This window comes from Daphnia pulicaria, chromosome 3, assembly GCF_021234035.1.
Source record: "Daphnia pulicaria isolate SC F1-1A chromosome 3, SC_F0-13Bv2, whole genome shotgun sequence".
In the NCBI taxonomy this organism is placed as follows: domain Eukaryota; kingdom Metazoa; phylum Arthropoda; class Branchiopoda; order Diplostraca; family Daphniidae; genus Daphnia; species Daphnia pulicaria.
This window is the reverse complement of record NC_060915.1, coordinates 7,144,732-7,163,754: the sequence shown is the minus strand read 5'-3', so window position 1 is coordinate 7,163,754 and position 19,023 is coordinate 7,144,732. Positions and strand designations below refer to the sequence as shown.

The window sequence follows — 19,023 nt, the reverse complement described above, 5'->3', positions numbered from 1 at the left end:
GTCATGCATATGTGTGTTCTTCCTTTATTTGGTTTCAAGAACAGAGTATAGACCATCATAGCGAGCGGCGAGCCCCGCTTTTCCTTTTATTCTACAAAACACCCGTGAATGAGATGATGATAATGTGTTGTATCTTGGATGAGACTAAGAGAAAGATGGATGATGATGACGTCTATACTATCATATCATACAATATTATCTTCTTTTAGTAGTTTCCCGACATCTATATCCAGATCGATTTTGAGCTGGGCTCCTCTAGCTATTGCGACGCGTCTAAGGTTATTCCTTAATATCCAGCATCGCATACATAAAAGTCCTTCGATAGACGTGGAGGAGTATCGTATGTAGATTTTATCGACTCCGCCCACACACGTTCGTTATTCCTTCAGCCACCCGAGTGTCTCTCGGGTTACCTTTTCTCTCCATATCCCGATTTGATGTCTATATATTCCCGGTGCCAGCTTCTTTGGCTCATCGCATAGATCCAATGACGTTGGCGAATCTTTCGGCAATAACCGCTCCCGTTTGTACACATCAAAAGGCCAAAATGCAACAACAGCAACAGCAACATAATAATTATAATAATAAACCTCTGTTGGTTTTGTTCAGAATCAAATAAGATTAAATAATCTCGTTTCCGCGCGCTACGGTATATCGAGCGCCGTACGATTTGGTTGGTTGTGTTTCATCACCAAGCACACACGATTCATCAACTCTTTTGACTCTCGTCCATCTTTTTACATCCGCTCCCTATATATACTGTTGGGCACATCTAGTATATGTACGTACCTCCCAACTCCTCCGCCCGGTTTGTATCTTCTTCGTTTGTCAAAGTTGGTACAACGTCAATGTTGGCGGGAGTTCCGGCGGAGTGAATGACTGAACGACCCGAAAAGAAAAACCGAGAGCAGCAGCAGCAGCACAGCAGCTTCATCGCACAAAGATTTAAAAAAAAAAGAGAAATTTGACGTTTGACGTGAATATAATATCAAAAAATGAGTAATTGTTCCACAGTAGTTTTTTTTTCCTTTTTTTGGGAGGGCCATCAACGGTGGAGGGGAGTATACAATTCGTCATAGTTTTTTTTTTCTTTTTCCTATTTTTGACACATAAAAAAAGGAAACAGAAAATAAGTTTTTTCCCGCCCCAATTGAGTTTGATCTAGAGATTTGTGAACAACCCAGCACATTTATTGAAGTGGACCAACGCAAAAAAGTCTAAATTAATAAGGGTTTATTATATATCGATCGCTTGTGAACATCAGATGATGAGTGGGGGAGTACATGTGTAGTGTATGTAGTGGGGGGTGGATGAGAGGGTCTGATGGATGAAATGATAACACGGCGCGATTATTATATATGGAGTATATAGAATATGACATGTTGTTACATCATCATCATCATGGCGGCGCGTACACAGTGAAAATGAGTCTATGTATCAATATATTTATAGGACATTTCCTACGTGGTGAGTGTCATTATACAGCTCGGCGGGATGGAGCAATATTGTACAGAGCACAGCGGAAAGAGGAAACAATTTTTGGGTTATTATTTTTTATTTTTTGATCTCGATTCCAAATGATGAAAAAAAAGGAGCAAAATATATGATGAGACGAGAATTTTGCTGTTTGATGATGTGCACGGCGTGTCGGTTATTTATTTTTTTATTTATTTAGAAGGAGGGGAAGGAAGGAAGGAAGGAAGGGGTAATGTGCTGTGGTTCTATCGTACAAGAGCAGCAGCAGCGTCGAGTCACTGGTGCGGATGGTATTCGCCGTGTAACCGGCGGACGAGAGCGAGCGGCTTATCTCATAATATTCCGCCGGCGCCATCCATTCGTTCGTTCGGGGTGAGGCTCGTGGCGGCGCCTTGTTCTGATTGTTATTCGTCCTGCTCCGGTAATTAACCCCAGAAATCGATGGCCACGAATCTATAACTTGTACTCCACCCGGTAGTAGTAAAGGGGGGGGGGGGGAGGCAACATTTTCAGACAAAGTGAAAATGTGAAAAAGTGAAAAAGTGAAAAAGTGAGAAATCAACCGAATTGGGAGGAAAAAGGCAATGGAGCCCAGCAGCGCACAACCAACTTATACAGTTATAATCGCCAATGGGTATTAGATATCGCGCGAATACAAATGATACAATACAGAATATCGCCATTATTGTTTTGACATGTGCTAACATAATATATTGTTCGGCTACATTTATAAAAAAAAGGGAAATGTCCATTGCGACACAATCGGAGCGACGACTTTGGCCAGGCGATGCTGTTGGATGACGGAGCGCTCGGGATGAAGCGCGCCTCTCCTCTCGCAGAGTTCAGGGAGAGCGGGAGAGACGACGACGATACGGTGGACTGCACGGAGAATCTTCTCTCGGTTATTGATCGCCTTCGTTCACGATCTTTTGGCGCAGCAGGGGGTTGGGGGCTGAGAGCTGCCGGTTGAAACGTTTTCGGTATATATAGATAGGCGACAACGCAAAGCCACGACCCAATATCAGCCGTTCGGCGTCTATAGTAACGCCAGTTGACTGGATGCAACACGCACAGGGAAAGAGAGAGAGAGAGAAAAAAGTAAAAAAACAAGTAGGAAAAAAATAAAAACAAAAACAAAAAAGAGAGAGAAAACCGAACGATTTCCCCGATTCAACATTGGCATGACGCACGAAAGAGCAGCAGCAGTATAGCACTAATCCGCGTCGTCGCGTCTAGCCCTGTTTTTCGGCCGGCGACGATGCGTGTACACTGCACAGAATTATGTCCACTGTTGCGGGAGAAATCACTTGAAAACGACGGTTAACTTTTTGTTCTTCTCATTTCATTGCCAGACGAAAATCCCCCGGCCGAGAAACTACCATACAGCCGCTGGCTATATACACACCACTCACACACACACACATATGAGCATGAATTGTCTGCTGTGTCTGTTGTTATTATTATTTGTTTTTATTCGTTTCTTGGTGTTTCCATCAGCGCGGTGGCTCTGCTGCTGCTGCTCCGCTCCACTGCCGTCCTCGCTCCCGCGTCAATAAATTATCTAAGCCATTTTGCTGTTTTGAGCGCTCGATTGCCTTTCTCTTGGCACTGGGCGTGTGCGGTCGTCTCTCGGTCGTTTTTAGTTTGGTTTTTTGTTTGTTGTTTTCTTCTCCGTTTCATTTTCGTCTGTTGTGTCGCGCCGGGATGGACATTCTGTCGGACGCTCTTCGGTCGGTTACCGACTGAACGAACATTTCCACATGAAGAACCAGGAGGCCATGACGACGACGAGCATCGATATGACCAAGGGTCTCCTCTCCGACGACGACGACTGGCCGTGCTGCATCGCTGCTGGATGTTCGCCTGATGAACAAGAAAACAACAAAGGAAACATTTTGATTTATGACTGCAGTCTCAGTGTATATAACAACGGCCGCCGACAGAAAGATAACGACGACGTCGCTGCATATTGTCTTAATGATTTCAAGATTTGACGGCGGGTTCTCTTAGATTCTTCTTTTTGTGATTTATAACGCGCACAATTCTGTGCATGCGCTGGCTAGAAGTATTCGTGTTGTCAATGACATGAATTGCGCTCGAAAAGTTGAGTCGACACTGCTGGCAACTGAAGGTGAAACGTGCGTGCACAGAAACAACCGGCTCATTATTATTGGTCCTCAAACTCTCTACCGTACTTCTTCTTCTTCTTCTTCTTCTGGTAAAAGTCAATATTTTTGGCCCCAAAAATCAAAGTTGCCAATAGGAGGAGGTTGTCTTTTCTATCTGTGCGCTGTTTAATATCGACATTATCTGGCGTGTCTATAAGAGCCGTAAAGCGGAAAATGAAAGTTTCTGCCGGAGATGACAGTGTCAGTAATGAGTCGGATTCCTTGTAATTCGTTGCGCATTTCCCTGCCGACCGACTGTCGTACACTCACAATAACAAGGGCGATGCCGTAATAGCAAGAACCTTTAAACACGCAGTTTACATAAATAGGAATATGAACAACTCCAAAAGGGCAGATGTCTACAACTATTTTGTACATCGTCGCATCAAGTCGGTGTGTAGGTAGAAATACAAGTAGAAATAGACACAGACAGACAGCGGGCGAGAAAAGAAAAAGTTTCGATCAATTCCGCAGTAGTTGTCAAGAAAGTTGCGTCTATTTTAGCAAGCCCCCGTGCTCAACTGTCCAATACACAACACTCGAGCCAGCAGCATTAAATGCGATACATCTTGTAGGCTATAAAATTGCTGACGAATATATAGTGAGAGGACAAATAATACTTTACCATTGAGGATGTGGACAACGACAGTCGTCCACGATGATTCGGAGATGTTGCAAGTGTAATTGCCGGCGTCCCGTTGACTGGCGTTGGCGATGTACAAACGGCTGACGGCCCCGTACGGCAACAGGTCCGTTTTCACGCTGTTGTTGCGTCGCAATCAAAAGTTTACAAAACGTTATTATAGCAAAAGAATAAATCTAATAATTGAATCTGACACAAAAGACGACAACAACAACACGGTGGACCGATATGACAACACGGGCTTTCTTTTTTGATTTCCGTTTCCAACCGTCAGTAAATGATTTCTGTATTAGTTGATAAAATAAGAGCACGTGCGCAACTTGATATACACACACGGACAAAGGCCACTTTGATTGGATCTCTTATATTATCCATACGGTACTATATAGTTCACTGCTGCTATATACTAAATGAAATACCAACAACAACAACCCATCTCTTTGGGATTGTCTAAGACATTGGAAACGATAGGAGGAAAACGACCCGGTCACCTGATGCCGCCGCGCGAAGTGTCGTAGTTGAGTATTCTGAGACCGTGACGCCACATAATGTTGGCAGTGGGACCGGGAACTTTACTGACGACGCACTTGAGCTCAATCGTGCTGCCAGTCTTGTAGATCTTCTCCTCGATCACCCGCCCGTGGTCGTCCACCATCTCCACGCTCGGCACTAGACATTTCCGGCAAAATAACCAAATACAAAATACAAAAAGAGAAAAAGAAATCACATTTTGAGATTCACATCGTATCAAATCTGGATGAGACTGGGGATTCGATCGATATACACACAACAACCAGCCCACATCAATTCAGCAATTGGATTTGAAAAAGATTTTGGAATATATACACTATATCGCTTTCCGTATCTACTCGACGCAACAACTGATCAATTCCGCATGTCTATATACATTCGACTCTTTCTGATTCGATCCCTCGGCGTTTTATACACAAGGAGTGAATGCGTTTTGACAAACGGCCTTGATATTAAAACGATCGGGGCGAGCGGGGCTTAGACGACGGCGGCGATGGGGCCGGGATCTATGCAGGCAGTTTACGGGAGACCGAAAAAGGAAATTGAATAACACCAGATGTTCGTGTCAGGAGTGGTGTGCCAAAACTCGTCGTCCTCGTCGTCGTCCCATCTGGAATATACTCGGCTCTTGGTTTTTATGCATGGCCGCATAATAATGAGCGACGAAAGATATTTAGACGAAAAAACGAGAGAGATAGAGAGAGAGAGAGGCGAATATTTCAGAGATAAATGAAGGTCAGGTGAAGACGCACCCTGAGAGTGTTGATGAGAGATTGAATCACTTAGAGAGATAGATAGAGAGATCTACAGCTGATGGCGTGATACAGAAAGTGGAGAGCAACTGTCGAATTTCTCAGGATTCAGGGAGGATGTTTAGAAAAGGATAATTCGATCCTTATTACTAAAGGTCCTTTGATACGTCTACCACATAGGTTATGCAAGACGTCATTATCCAGCGGAGCAGTTGCTATGCTGACGAAGTGGGAGGGAAGAAGAAGATGTCAACATTAAGTCCCAGATAACTTGTCCCGTCACGCAAGACCCGACAGAGTCTATAGCTGTTGCTCGGAAATGTTTGGTCACGAATCGCCGATCCAGAGAATCGAAACGACGAAGCCCATTCTTTACGGACCCCAAAAAGCTTTCGCAAATCTGGTGGAAATCTCCACGACACGAACAGCAGCAACCCGCCCAAAAAGAAAAGAGAAGAATGAAAAATAATGATTCGGAATCAACGAGCTTTTCGGAGAAAATCACGATCGTTATCCAATAATAGCGCGCCAAATCTAAACAAAATAGCCTCAAAAGATATAGAGCTGAGCGGCGTCAAAAGTGGGCAACGCGTGTCCTTGATTGTCGCTATCAATCCAATCAATCGGCGGCTCACAACGTGATACACCCAAGTGGCTGCTGCTGCTGCTGCTGAGACTGTCGACACCTCGGCATCGCGGCGGATGACGTTCAAAGCGAAAAAAGGCGACGGGACGCGCGTCAGGGAAATTGAATCTCCGCAACGTCGACGTCCAAAGTACACGACGAAAAAAGGAGGGAAAAAAAGGAGGAAGAAAGAGTGAGAGAGATGTACTACTAGACTGTATTAGGAAGAAGAAACGAGAGACATTAGAGAGAGAAAGAGAGGATATATGTTTCCAAGGCTCTGGCAGAAAAGAAAAATCTCTCTGACGCAAAATGGAGGCGAGAGGTTGAAAGCTTATTGGTTGAAAACTTGAAAGGCAGGGCGCATGCAAGCGCCCGACGTGAAGAACTGAACGAAGAAGAAGAAACTTTCGAATACACTTTGGTGGTAGGTACTCTGCTCCCCCCAAAAAGTTTGACATCTTTGATCCCGCTTCTTCTCTTGTTGCCTATTTATTTATAGCGGCAGCAGCAGCGCCGGGCCGGGCTCCATCGAAAATGCCCTGATATTTTTTACTTTCTTCTTTTTCCTTTTTTCTTTTGGCTATCCCATTTCGGAAATCGCATCATCGCCGTTTGTTATTGTGAATCTCGCCGCCCAGTTATTTGGTGTTGTCGAAGGGAGAGACGAGACGGAGGACGCGAGTCCAATCACATTTTCACTTTTTCACAGACCTATTACGTATTCACCTTTCATGGCTTTGTAGTCAAATACTTGGTCCTAATGCAATGAGCAAAGGTGTTGAATAACTTAAGAGCGGCGCCGACTTCTTTTTTATTTTCAAAAGATTTCCAGACGCCATCAGCTCCTCGCCTTTTTCATTTCATTCGCTACAAATGACGGCGGAGTAATACGATTGCCTTTCGATTATTAGCGCTGCTCACATCATTTGCTGTTGGAGGGGATAAATCACATTCCGTTGGATGTATTTTGGGCCTCAGCTGCAGGGCGGGCGGCCCAGGAGCAAAAGAGAGAGAGAGCGAGAGAGTCTTTATTAAACTGACGGCGGCAGCATCTACAAATCTACGCCAAAAGTCAAAGAAGGAAGCAAAAGCCTGGCCAAGTAGCTAACGAGCCGTTTCTCTTATTATTTCTCGCAGGCGCGCTCTTTGCGACTACATTATATATGAAAAGCGCCGCCTACTGTTTCCCTAACTTTCTCTTTCTACCCAACAGCCACGAATTATATCAAGGAGCGAGGAATGATTGTGCTACTGCTCCCCCCAGCCCCCGCCCAACCCCACCGTTCAATTGAAAAAGAAGAATCAAAAGCGTTCAAAAGCGGCTCCTTCCCTCCTTCCTGTATGTGCAGCTCTGCAGGAGCAGCCCGATGCAAATGGTTACCAAGAATTTTCAATCAGGCACATACCTACTGCTACTCTTCTATACCTCCGACCTCGTCCCCTGACTGGATGGGCTGGCCGACTATACAGTGGCACGTATAATGAAATTGTGAGGGAAATGGAAAACAAATAAAACAACAAGGTTCCCCCCGTCCACATAATGAACGGCATATGCGCGCAACAACATTTTCTATAATATCAAACAAAGAAATCGAGCGATGCTGCTGGAGCTCATCAATTTCCCTTGCTATTCTTTGTCGACGATCTATTTGCTTGGTGGGTATTATTTTTTTTTTCGCTTATTTCTTTTTCGGCTGTGGAGCGGCCAGTTTTCCTTTTATATCGTCCATCAATCCGCATGGAAACCTATTTATATGAAGTTTCTCGGCAGCCCACTGTGAATTTATCGATCGACTGCCGCAGTATATATGCGAGAGAAGAATGAAAAAAACCAAAACCAAAAAAGTCTTAGCCATCATCCCTTCGCCTAACGCGCGTAGTATACGTATAGCTTTTCTTCTTCTTGTTGTTTTCTTTTTGAGTCGGTTCATCATTGTGATGGACCACTCCGGGTGCTGCAGACCATCAAAGTCGTCGCTCATTATTATTGAATGCGCGGGTACATTTCCAGCGGGTGTAGATTAAGAAGACGATAGAGGAGGAGGTGATTAAGGCGCAATCAGGACAAGCGCCCTGTCATCTCCCTCGTTACTGACAACACGTAGCAATCACGATCATAGTTAATTGGCAACCCAGGTCCATTCCATCTCTTCTTTTTTTCTTTCTCCTCCGCAAATCCGATGGATGGGAGAAAATGCCCATCACTATCAAACTAAAATACTTATTTCTATCTCTTTCTCGACAAAATGGTTTTAGATTGAGGTTGTTTCTATCAATTGATGAGTTAAAGAAAAAGAAAAGAATAGAAAGAAATACCTGCGACGATGAGCCGGACGGTGTAGATGCGGGGCGGATGGATAGAGACTTGGCACTCGTAAATGCCTTCGTCGCGTGGCCGGGCGAATTTGATTTGCAGCCGCCAATCGTTGGGATGTTGGAAATGGAGCGAAAATCGCGAGTCGGTGCTGTACGTCTGCATGCCGACGGTGAGCAGGTGGAGCTCCTGCTCGTGACGGCGCACCCACGACACCTGCTGTTGTAAGGCGTTTCAATCAGAATGTATCACAAGGGTGTCAGCATCATCAGTGTGTGTGTAATCGAGTTATTCCATCAAATACTAATCAGGTCCTATTATATATACAGTAGCCACAGCAGCCTCCCGGGTGGGTGGGAAAGACAGACGTGAATTGAGTGACAGCATCTTATTCTGAGAAGGGACTCGAGAAACCGTGGGCAGCAACTCTTGAGCGGAAAAGGTGACAGAGTTACCGGCGGCGCTCTTCTCTATACACATAAGGGGGCGACGTCATTTTTAATGGAACAGCCGCTGCGGCGTCGGCGATGGCGGCCTTTCGCCTTTTCCTCCTGGCCTGTCGCGTCAAGGCGTCCGTCCCACAATCAAATCTCGGAACGGAGGAGGAAACGCTGTCTGCTGCTTGGCATAGACTCATATGACTCATAGACTCAGTGCCACCGGCCGCCGAGTATATATAACACAACATCCCAAGTCTATTGCTGCGCTCAATAGCGTCGCACGTTAGGTTATTATTTAGAAACTGGCGCAGCAGTATAAATAATAGGGCAGCGGGGGTATAGGTAGCCTTACCGTCTTATCCTGGAGATCCAAGACTCTGCAGTTGAGGAAGGCCGTATCACCCAACTGGACAGTGACGTTGGCGTGACCGGATGGATCTTCGAAGCGAGGCGACCGTTCTGCTAAGTTAAGGGCCGCTGCGTCGCTGAAACTGCTCTGACTTGCTTCATCGACGTGCTGTTGTTGTTGTTGCTGTTGTTGTGGCGATGAATAATCCTCGCCCGTCAATCGCAGCGCACTGGGCGGCGCCGCCACGTTGAACTGCTCGCTGGACGCTCCGGCTGTGAGTTTGTCTCCTTTGTCGCTTTCATCTGGAAACAAAGTGGTGGGCAGGTATTAATACTGGGCAAACATGTGACAAGCAGCGACTCGAGTGGAATGAACAACATCACGCAAAGTCCCAAAAAAGAAATAAAATGAAATGAAAACTTCGGCCCATTTCCAGCTTCCTGCCCGCCCATTTCTCCTAATCCTTTTTTGTGTGCACGCTGCACTATATGTGGTCCAGTTAGGAGACTATTGTCATAGAGGGAAAAACCGGAAGCAAATCGCAGATTGCCTTGGATCGCAAATATCGACCACCACCACCTCCTGTGTGCTCTTTCTCGTTCCTCGCCGTCGTAGTGTTTTTTTTTTTCTCGCTTATATATAGCTGAGGTCACTCCTACACTTAAAGGAAACATCTATAATTCAGACAGGAGAGACGGGCCGGGTCCTCTATACACTGTTAGATAACTCGCTACTCATCTGCTGCTGTGCGGTTATTCACGGGGAGAAAATACAATCGCAGCAGCGGCACTGCGACAGCGGCGGCTAGTATTGTAGCCTCGATATACACGTCCAATTATTAATGCATCCACCGGGTGGCATTCGTTTCTTAATGTGTCTACCGATCGCGCGCGCGTCGCATATAAACGTCGTGATTTTATCCGCCATTAAACGACGACTGCCGGGAGAATACCTCGCTTTCCCATATATTCCCATATACATTTCCGAAAAGGGCAATAATACATACATCAAGCCGCAAATTGATTTATTCAAATTTCTGCTGGCACTATACTGTCGCGCCCGTGTTTTTTCAGAGCCAAACTAAATTCAAGTCAATGATGTTGTTGTTATGCACACAGAGAGAAAGGGGGCGGGACTAGCCCGGCCGCCACAGAGAGAGTCGAAGTGAGGCAAACGGAGCGAATTGCACAAAAACTCGCCTAATTCACTGTGAAACCGACCGGAAACGATACGGGCCATATAACCCCATTTTTGGTCGTCTCTCTTTCGTTGACGATCTTCCCCCTCCCAGTTTGCTCGATTGGCGCGGCGGCCACCGCAAAAAGCAGCAGGGCTCGTTAACCTTGTCATCTCTTTACACGGCCATCAGCAGTAGTGATGCGCAGTCCATCTTGAGTTCTATATACATATCTCCAGGGTGGAATGAAAACTTATCGTGCTGAACTCTTGATGCTGCCGGGGTTATACACACATTGGTCCAACCCGCAGCCGTTAGGATTGTGGCCGCCTGCGTGGGCCAAAACAGGGAAAACCCGAAAAAAATAAAAAAATATTTTACTCTTGAAACCCTGCCAGCCAGCCAGCCATCCAGCCAGCAGCAGCTAGCGGATATTATACACTGGCTGACTCTCTGCTGGGAGAGAGCTCAAGTTCTATTGTCTGTGCATGGAAGATTGTTTGCTCGACTGTTATTTTCTCTGTTTGGCTATAGAGACACACGTCTATAATTCTCCCTGTTTTTATTTGTTGCTCTTTATCTGTCTCTTCTTACAAGACCTCCCTCTCTCCCATTGTCTTTTCTTGAGGGGGAAAAACGAGTCCGCATTTCATCCAGGCCCCCACACAGTTGACGACGCGTTTTCTCTATTTAGGAGCAGAGATTTTCTTCTTCTTCTTTTTTCCGGAACATTACGCCCGCGTTATTCCACGTCACCCCATTGCGCCACAGCACAGAGAGAGAAAGAGACCCGGCAACGAGACACAAGCATCCATCATCTTCGAGTGAGAGAGAGAGAGAGAGAGAAAGAGCCCATGTTCCTCGCCATTTATTTTAAACACATCCGAAGAAAAGGGGAAAAAAATTTGCTTTTGTGTTATTTAATGCGACTCATACAGTTTTGCCGCCATCAATTGAAGGGAACCTCTCCAGAGACAAAAAAATAATAATAATATAAAGGGAGAAAATGGGCCCATCATTAAAGCGCGAACGTCTCAATAATATCTAGAAATGATTGTGATGCGTGAGCAATAAACGCTCTAGCTGAAATATTTTTTTTTTTTAGGTTTTCTCTTGTATTATTATTTTTATTTGAGTCGAAACTTACGACTGGATGCGGCGGATGACACGATCCAGCAGACGATGACGAATAAGACGGTGGTAAACGGCTGTAGGGATTTCATGGCTGACGGTTGGTGGCGGTGCTCTATGTGATGGCAGCGACGACGACAGTGCGCATTATTCCTGGCAAATGGACAAGTTGGAAAAGATAAGATCATAGCTCGTCGACGGCCAGACGACCAGCAAAACAACCAAATAAAAAGACATGAAGAGGAGAATTTTTATGATTATTGTCCGCTGTTAAATCGACTGCGGTCAAGAAATGAGCGATGAGTGAGACAATATCCCCCATGCACAAATGAGGATAAAGGGCGGCCGTTTGCATCGCTTAGACATTTGAATTCGTGCTGGCCTATTTCGTTGCTCTATATATTAGTCGAGTCACTTTGCATTTCATATCTATGTATGCCCTATAGCTTTTATATACTATGTATTCCGGCTGATGCGGCAGTTGATGCGGATCGCTGTGCAGCGCACACTAACTGGTCTGAACAAATATCCAAGTCCAACAGGACACGGAATGGAATCCAATGACGACGACGAAACGGGCATGTGGGGAATAGAAATATAAGACGAATGATGGGCGTGTTGCATATATCAAAGGTAGTCGCAGTACAGTACAGTATACGTCGTCTAGTGTAAACAACTTTTCTGTCTTGTTCTCGAATTTATCTAAGCTGGCCATATGCAGGCTGAGGTAAATGTGCAACGAGGAAAACAAAGCGAATCCAACACACACACACACACACTCACGCAGAATATATCTAGGAGCAGACAAATCGATCGTTTCCTGGAAATTGGGACACTTTATTGATTTTGTGTCAGGGCCTCGGCTACACTCTCCACGCGTCTTTCCTTTTTCTTCTGCGTCTTCTTCAAATAACAACAACAAAAAAGCAGAGGAGGATATTTCACTTGGTTTCTTTTTAGACGTGAAAAACGCTTGCCACGGCACGCCCCTTTTTCCTATGAAAAGGAGGAGGGGGGAAAAACTGGCATCACAACATGGATCAATCATTCCGATCCATGAATCCTGCTGCTGGCGCGCGCTGGATACGAAAAAAGAAAGAAAAACTCGACTGCTTCCAACTGTTCAGGCAGCGCCTTGACGTAGTTATGCTGTGCACCTTATTGAAAGAACAGCAGCAGCCGTCGCTGTTTGGCGAGCGAGGCAGAAAAGATTTAAAAAAAAAAATAAAAATCCATTCATTTCCGTCTCAATTGCCCGGAAGGGAAAAGAACAAAGCGGAAGGACGGAATTCTTAAATCTTTTTTTTGTTTTTTTTTTTGTTTTTTGTTTTGTTCTTCTGTTTTCTTCCCTCGACCAACACGATTATCGATGTGTTACGATAGGCGTCCAGGTTGTAGGGAACGTGAAATCCATTTACCTTTCACTTGACGGCGGCCAAGAAGAAGAGGAAAAAGTCAATAGAATATCCCCCTCATTTGAATACGTCTCTCACTTGTCTAATCACCGGCTCAGCCGATCAAAGTGGAACAAGAGCAGAGGCAGAGAAAAGAGCCAAATAATAGAAAAAGAAAATGGGCCAACACCATCAAAAAAGAGTTTCCCAAGTCCAAAACGCTGCGAGTGAATGGAGTTTTGTTTTAACACCTCCAACCGTACACGTTCTATTGACGATTGACTGTCTCAATTCAGCCAACAGCACTCGACCTCTAATTGAACAAATCTCGTACGAACTTGCGCTTAACCGAGTTATTTTTAGAGCGTCACTTTGTATTCGTCCCGCGTGCTTTGCTGGCGGCCTGGATAGTAAATTCCATCAATGGGCGTGTACGTCGAAATCAAAATCGGAGAGCGACGCCCTGGGGGACGACCGGCGGGCCGCCCATCAGCCCAAATAATGAATCGAACCGCGTCTTATGTGTACACAGCAGCAGCAGCTAAACGATCCGTCTACTTGCATATTGAGAGACATCTCTCTCTCTTTTCCCGTTGTATATATAGATGTGGTGCTGTAACGGCTGCTGTAGGGTCTTACACAGTCTCCGACGTTTGCGTGACTTGGGGCTAGTAGGGTCTTTAGTTATGGCCGTCTTACATAATACATGGCGAATGTCATTGTACCAATTATTATGACATGGTCGAGTTCATCAGAAGGACAATTTCGGTGTACCGCGTTTGCCTCTGCGAGTATACAAGCAGATCGCTGTCTTCCACCACAGCAACCATGTTTCGTAGAAACAACTGCGTCACTGCCTATCCATCCGGTCGGCTCATTTTTTTAATAGCGGCCTCTTGTATTTATAAGAACTGGCCCTCGGGGACTGGCAACTTTTCTTTTCCTTCTTATTTAAAACACGGGCCCAAGAATTCAAGAAATCCAATAATAATTTAAAAAAAACACCAAAAATAACAGTTGCCCGGAATGAAGATGAGAACTTTTGTTCTCGGAAATTTCTTTTTTCTTCTTTTCTTTTCAGGCTGTGTTTTGGCTCCTACGCTCCTCCGTCCAGCAGGACTGGCTGTTTGATATGGGCCAACGTTGTGCGAGCGGGAATAAAGTCATGGCTGCGACGCGATTGGAAAGTCTGAAACGAGCTGCCAACATGTTTCATGTTGGAGTGGCAAGTATAGTTTCTTATTTTATTCCGCATAGATCTGGGCGACAGAAAATTCTCCCTCGCCTGCCATGTCGTCGTTTGGGCCTCGGCCAATCGCACTAGCTTTTATGTACATATACATCTCTTTCGAATGGAGCGCAGCCTTTATAAGTGTCCAATTCCGGGGCGCTGACAGCAGCGCAGCCCCGTATTATGCCGGAGCGACTTTTACACACACACACAACAGGCATACAGTAGGCGATTTCCTTTTTTTTCTTTCAATTCTGGGCGTCGGTGTGACCAACCTCCAGAATCTTTTATTTGTGCGGCCGCCGCCGCCGTTGCCGCGAGTGAGAAATGCAGTTGACAAATGTTGACAGTTGCCTTTTCTTTTTGGCCGCGGGAGAAGAAACACAAACATCGGCAGTGTCGTCGGACACACATCAGGGACATCCAGCAGCTCCTCTCATCCCGGCCGGCTCTTATGTGTGACATCTTATTCAAAAAGAAGAAGAAAAAACAGGACCAATGTGACGCACACGGCGCTATACAATCTCAGATTCTGACGCAAACTGGACATTTAAAAAGGCATCCTCTTTTTTCTTTTTTTATTTTTCCTTATGGAGAGATGAGGAAAGGAATTTCTGTCGATTTCCGGCTGATGTGATGTTGTATCCAAATCAAGATCGATTCCTCCACCGCCGCTTTTTTGTCACATTTCGTGACGATGCATCGTGGGGGGCTTGATCCGTGAGCTTTACATGTCCATAATGCACGACGTATTACAGCCATCCAGCCGTAGTGTTTACAGCCTAGCTGCATGCTCCATGTAATGTGGAAATAGATATAAAAAGGTATAAATACAGCACCACCGCCGCCACCCCCATAGCTGTGTATAAACACTGGCGAGAGCAAACAGAGTCGATCGCAGAAAGACGCTGATGTTGTATTACCTCACAAACATGGAGGAGGGGAGAAGGGGAGGTAGAGGGAAACTTTGTTTACCCAAGACGACATATCCTTCCGGTTTCCTTCCACTTCCCTTATCCCCCCCCCCCTCTGCGTATGAATATATCATGTATAGGCCGTTGGTATTAGCAGAAAAGAAAAAAGTAACCGCACCATCCATCCATCCATCGCTCCTCTTTTTTTTTAACAACCATCCGCCGAGGAAGAAGAAAAATGAAAGAAAATAAAAAGTCATCAAAAAGCGGAAGAAACACGAACGTAACACATCAACCGGGATTAAAGATCTGTTTCACGTCCTACTTTGACTTTTGTTGCAATGCAAGAAAGAAGAAGAAGAAATGTAGAAAAATGTGTCGAAATGAAAGAGAGAGAGAGACGATACGCAAGGGAAATGTTTTATTATGGCCCAGCGCCTTTATGGATTTCGCCTTCATCGAGATGATGATGAGCCGCGACGTGTAATTCTGCACGTGCAACGTCTCGCTACCGCAGGGTGCACTGGGATCGGATGGGGAACCCAGCAAAAATCTCGGCAAAAATCGAGGAATTACATTACAGAGAGAGAGACTACGTAATCGATAGACGTCAGTTAATACCACAGTAGTATAGTACCACAAGCAAAAAAAAAAGTGGATTTTCATGTTTGCATTGTTTGCCGAATCACAGAAAAAGTTATAGCCGGAAGCGGAAAATCTCGGTGGCGATCGATATCATTTATTCGCATCATTCGATAAGTTTTCGGAAGGCCGGCCATATACATATCGATCTCTTTCCACGGATATATGATGAAGTGTGTGTATTATTATTATTATTATTATGATGCGCAAGTGTAAACACACAGACAGCAGAGCGGATGTGCAAAAAGAAGATTTTATTTTTCTTTCTTTTTTCTTATTTGGATCCAGGAAGAGAGGGGCTAACCCCCCCGCTGGTGGCCGGGGAATAATAGGGCAAAGTGAGGCCAAGGATATTCTTCACTGTCAGCAGTCACTTAAGTCTGAAAGCAGCAACCAATCCATGCAACTGCTGCAGCAGGAAGAAGAAGAAGAAGAAGACGAAGAAGAAGAAAAAGAAGAAAAAGAAAAAGCCTGATGGATTGTGAAAGGTTTTTCGCCCGGCATTTTCTTTCCATATCCTTACATAATAGACCGCAGCAGCAGTGTGTGCTGCAGACCCACCCACAGTGGTAGTCGGGCAACACAACACAGCCTAGTTGATACACTACTAGCTACTAGCTAGTCTCCCCATATTTATATTTAACACTCTTATGCGATGGCAAATCTATGTGTATGCATTTACGTCACGGGTCACTATATATGTGCTCGACGACGATAATACATTTCTCTTGTCTGTCCCGGTCTCCTAGGAGGATCCTCTGGATATCCCAAGTACTCTGGATGATTTCCATCAGTTGAAATTGATTACGGGCCTGTCCTTTCTTCCTCTTCCGGGATAACAGGAAGAACAAACAAAACGCCTAGATGATGTCCAACAACCATATACAACAGTTGTTGTTGGATGCGACTCGCCGAGACAGTGCAGCTACTTATTCTGATTGGAACTACTACATAGCCGGTCGGTAAAAACAAAAGGAGAAAAAAACCAAACAAAATAAAAAACCCCAAAAAACTAGCACAACATTTACGCAGTAGAACTCCGGTTCATGGCGATGACCGGCACGGAAGGTCTGACAAAAAAATAAAATAAAGCGAATAATAAAATGAGATGCAATTCGCTGGAAAGCGAATCCGAAAAACAGAATAATAAGAAGAAGATTTGACGTTGTCTAGTCGTTTATTTTCACCCGTTCTCTCTCCCCATGTAGATTTTACAAGAGGGAGGAGAAAACGCCCTTGTCCGCTGTTGTTGTAGTAGTGTATGAATATTTAATGCAGAATGTAGGCTGAGAGAGACTGTTGCTATGCAAACGCATCTGAAATGGCGTGTGTTTGTTTCTCTTCTTCTTGTTTTTTCTTCTTTCCTCTGTCGCTCGCACTCTTCTTGTTTGATATGGAATTAGGAAACATTTAAGGGCAGATATACATAGCGCATATAACACTTTGTCAATCCGAGTAAATCTCGGCTTTTTTTTTTACTGCCGGCACTCTCGGCTTCAATGGAGACATGTAACAACGCAATCCAGAGCTGGGAAAATAATCAGGACAGTCAGGCTGTATAAAGTTTGACGAGTAAATCAAAGCGCTTTTTATACGTTGTATGTGACCCACATTTGCGAGGATTCCCATCCGCGATTGAATCCCGCGGTCGACCGTTTACAAAATGCCACGGCACTCGAGCGATTGGGATTCCGACCCATACGCCACCCAGTTTTCCCAGCGATCATAACAATGACCTACATTTTTGGGTGGAGGGGGCCAAGTCGTTGATGTGAATCGAGTGTTGATTGGATGTGGCGAGGGCGTTGCTGCACCCCCACCGGCGGCGCCAAATCAAAATATCTGGGGCGCGGTCATTTCTTTCCCTTTTTAAAAAAGGGCCCATCATCAAGGCGATGAACGAAAATAGCGAAGTGGGAAGAGGATGGTGAGACAATCGCTCGAGAGACCCAATGTGGAGGGTGTCAATCCTTATCAGATTTTCGCATCCGGTCGTGTGCCACAAAGACTTGCGGACAAAAGTTCTTCGTTAAAGTTTTCTCCGACATTCAAGTGCTGGGCCCTTCTCGTGCTGGGTCTTTTGTCTTTCATCGCGTCAACAGTTGGACACTTATTGGGGGATAGCGAGAGCAGCACGCGGTGGCGCAAGAGATCGAAATTCTTTGTCGACACACAATACAACGTCTCATTGAGATGAGTACGTATACATATCCACCACGACCACCAAACGCCAAAAGGCCCTACGTATCGCATCCAACCACTCCAGCTCCCCCCCTACGTATATATACGTAGCATTGCTATTGTTTACAAAATAATGACAAGACGGCCATTGATGATGGGATGTCGCAGTGGAAATAACCGCGCACGGATCATCTGGTACGGGCCAGTTGCTGAAGGATATCTCCAATAAGAGCCGAGTAGATAATATAAGACGCCGTCAGTGTTGGAGACGACGTGCTTGGCTTGGCCGCCACAGCATCTCCCTCATGTGTGTTGTGCTGCTGTGCCGTGCGTAATGGAATAAGGAAGGAGAGTTGTGTGTCAAAAGCCATTGGGCAGAAAACGGCAGATTGGCACGGAAGTTCCGCCATCATAAAGTACGGGCTATATATAATATAGTATACAGTCGTCTCCGGCCGTATATCTGTCTTTTATCGGCGTCCATACTCCTATAGAGAGAGAAATCCATGCAACGCCCGGCATTATTATATTACATTTCCCGGCGGCAGCAGCAGCAGCAGCAGATGACTGGCCTCAGCCGGAAGGAGAGAAAAAGAAGAAGAAGAAACGATTTTTTTGTTTTTTTGTTTCTGCCAGAGAGAAAATATAACAGGGACCGCTGGCTGACTGCTGGCCATGTAATAAGAACGAGAGAAAGAGAAAAAGGCCGATGAAATTCGATCTCCTCATCATTCAGCCGAGAGTGCATCGTCGACACATATTACACGTCAGCACATCTACAGTGTCTAGTCTCGAGTAAATGCCGTTGGAAGAGAAGGAGAGATGGAAGAAAAAGGCAATCATTTGTTAGCATTGGGAATTGATGGAGCACCTGACGAGTCCGGCCAAAACTCTGAAAGGTTTTCGTCCGTTTTCGTGTAGACGCAAGCAAGGTCCAAGGTGTCGTCATCGCATCTTGCGCAATTCATGTCGGATGCAGCAATCTTTTTCTTTTCTAATATAGTAATAAGAGGGACGGCATAGTGTATAATTCCTTTCGGTATAGTAGTCGG

At 45.3% G+C, this 19,023-nt stretch overlaps 1 protein-coding gene across 3 annotated transcripts in view; it reads right to left on the bottom strand.

Annotated features, from left to right (window-relative positions):
• Positions 1-1,145: 1,145 nt before the first annotated feature.
• Positions 1,146-19,023, bottom strand: part of LOC124328889 — a 30,078-nt gene continuing 12,200 nt past the window's right edge. For 2 of the 3 annotated variants that reach the window (XM_046787730.1, XM_046787728.1), the window contains exons 2-7: positions 11,626-11,762; positions 9,305-9,603; positions 8,515-8,728; positions 4,779-4,956; positions 4,270-4,406; positions 1,146-3,339 (exon numbers count right to left, since the gene is read on the bottom strand). In XM_046787730.1, coding sequence (XP_046643686.1) covers positions 3,212-3,339; positions 4,270-4,406; positions 4,779-4,956; positions 8,515-8,728; positions 9,305-9,603; positions 11,626-11,701 — 1,032 coding nt within the window. In that variant the 5' untranslated portion in view covers positions 11,702-11,762 and the 3' untranslated portion in view covers positions 1,146-3,211. Of the gene's footprint in view, positions 3,340-4,269; positions 4,407-4,778; positions 4,957-8,514; positions 8,729-9,304; positions 9,604-11,625; positions 11,763-12,392; positions 12,499-19,023 lie in introns of those variants that run through there. The other variant, XM_046787729.1, reaches the window with a different exon arrangement.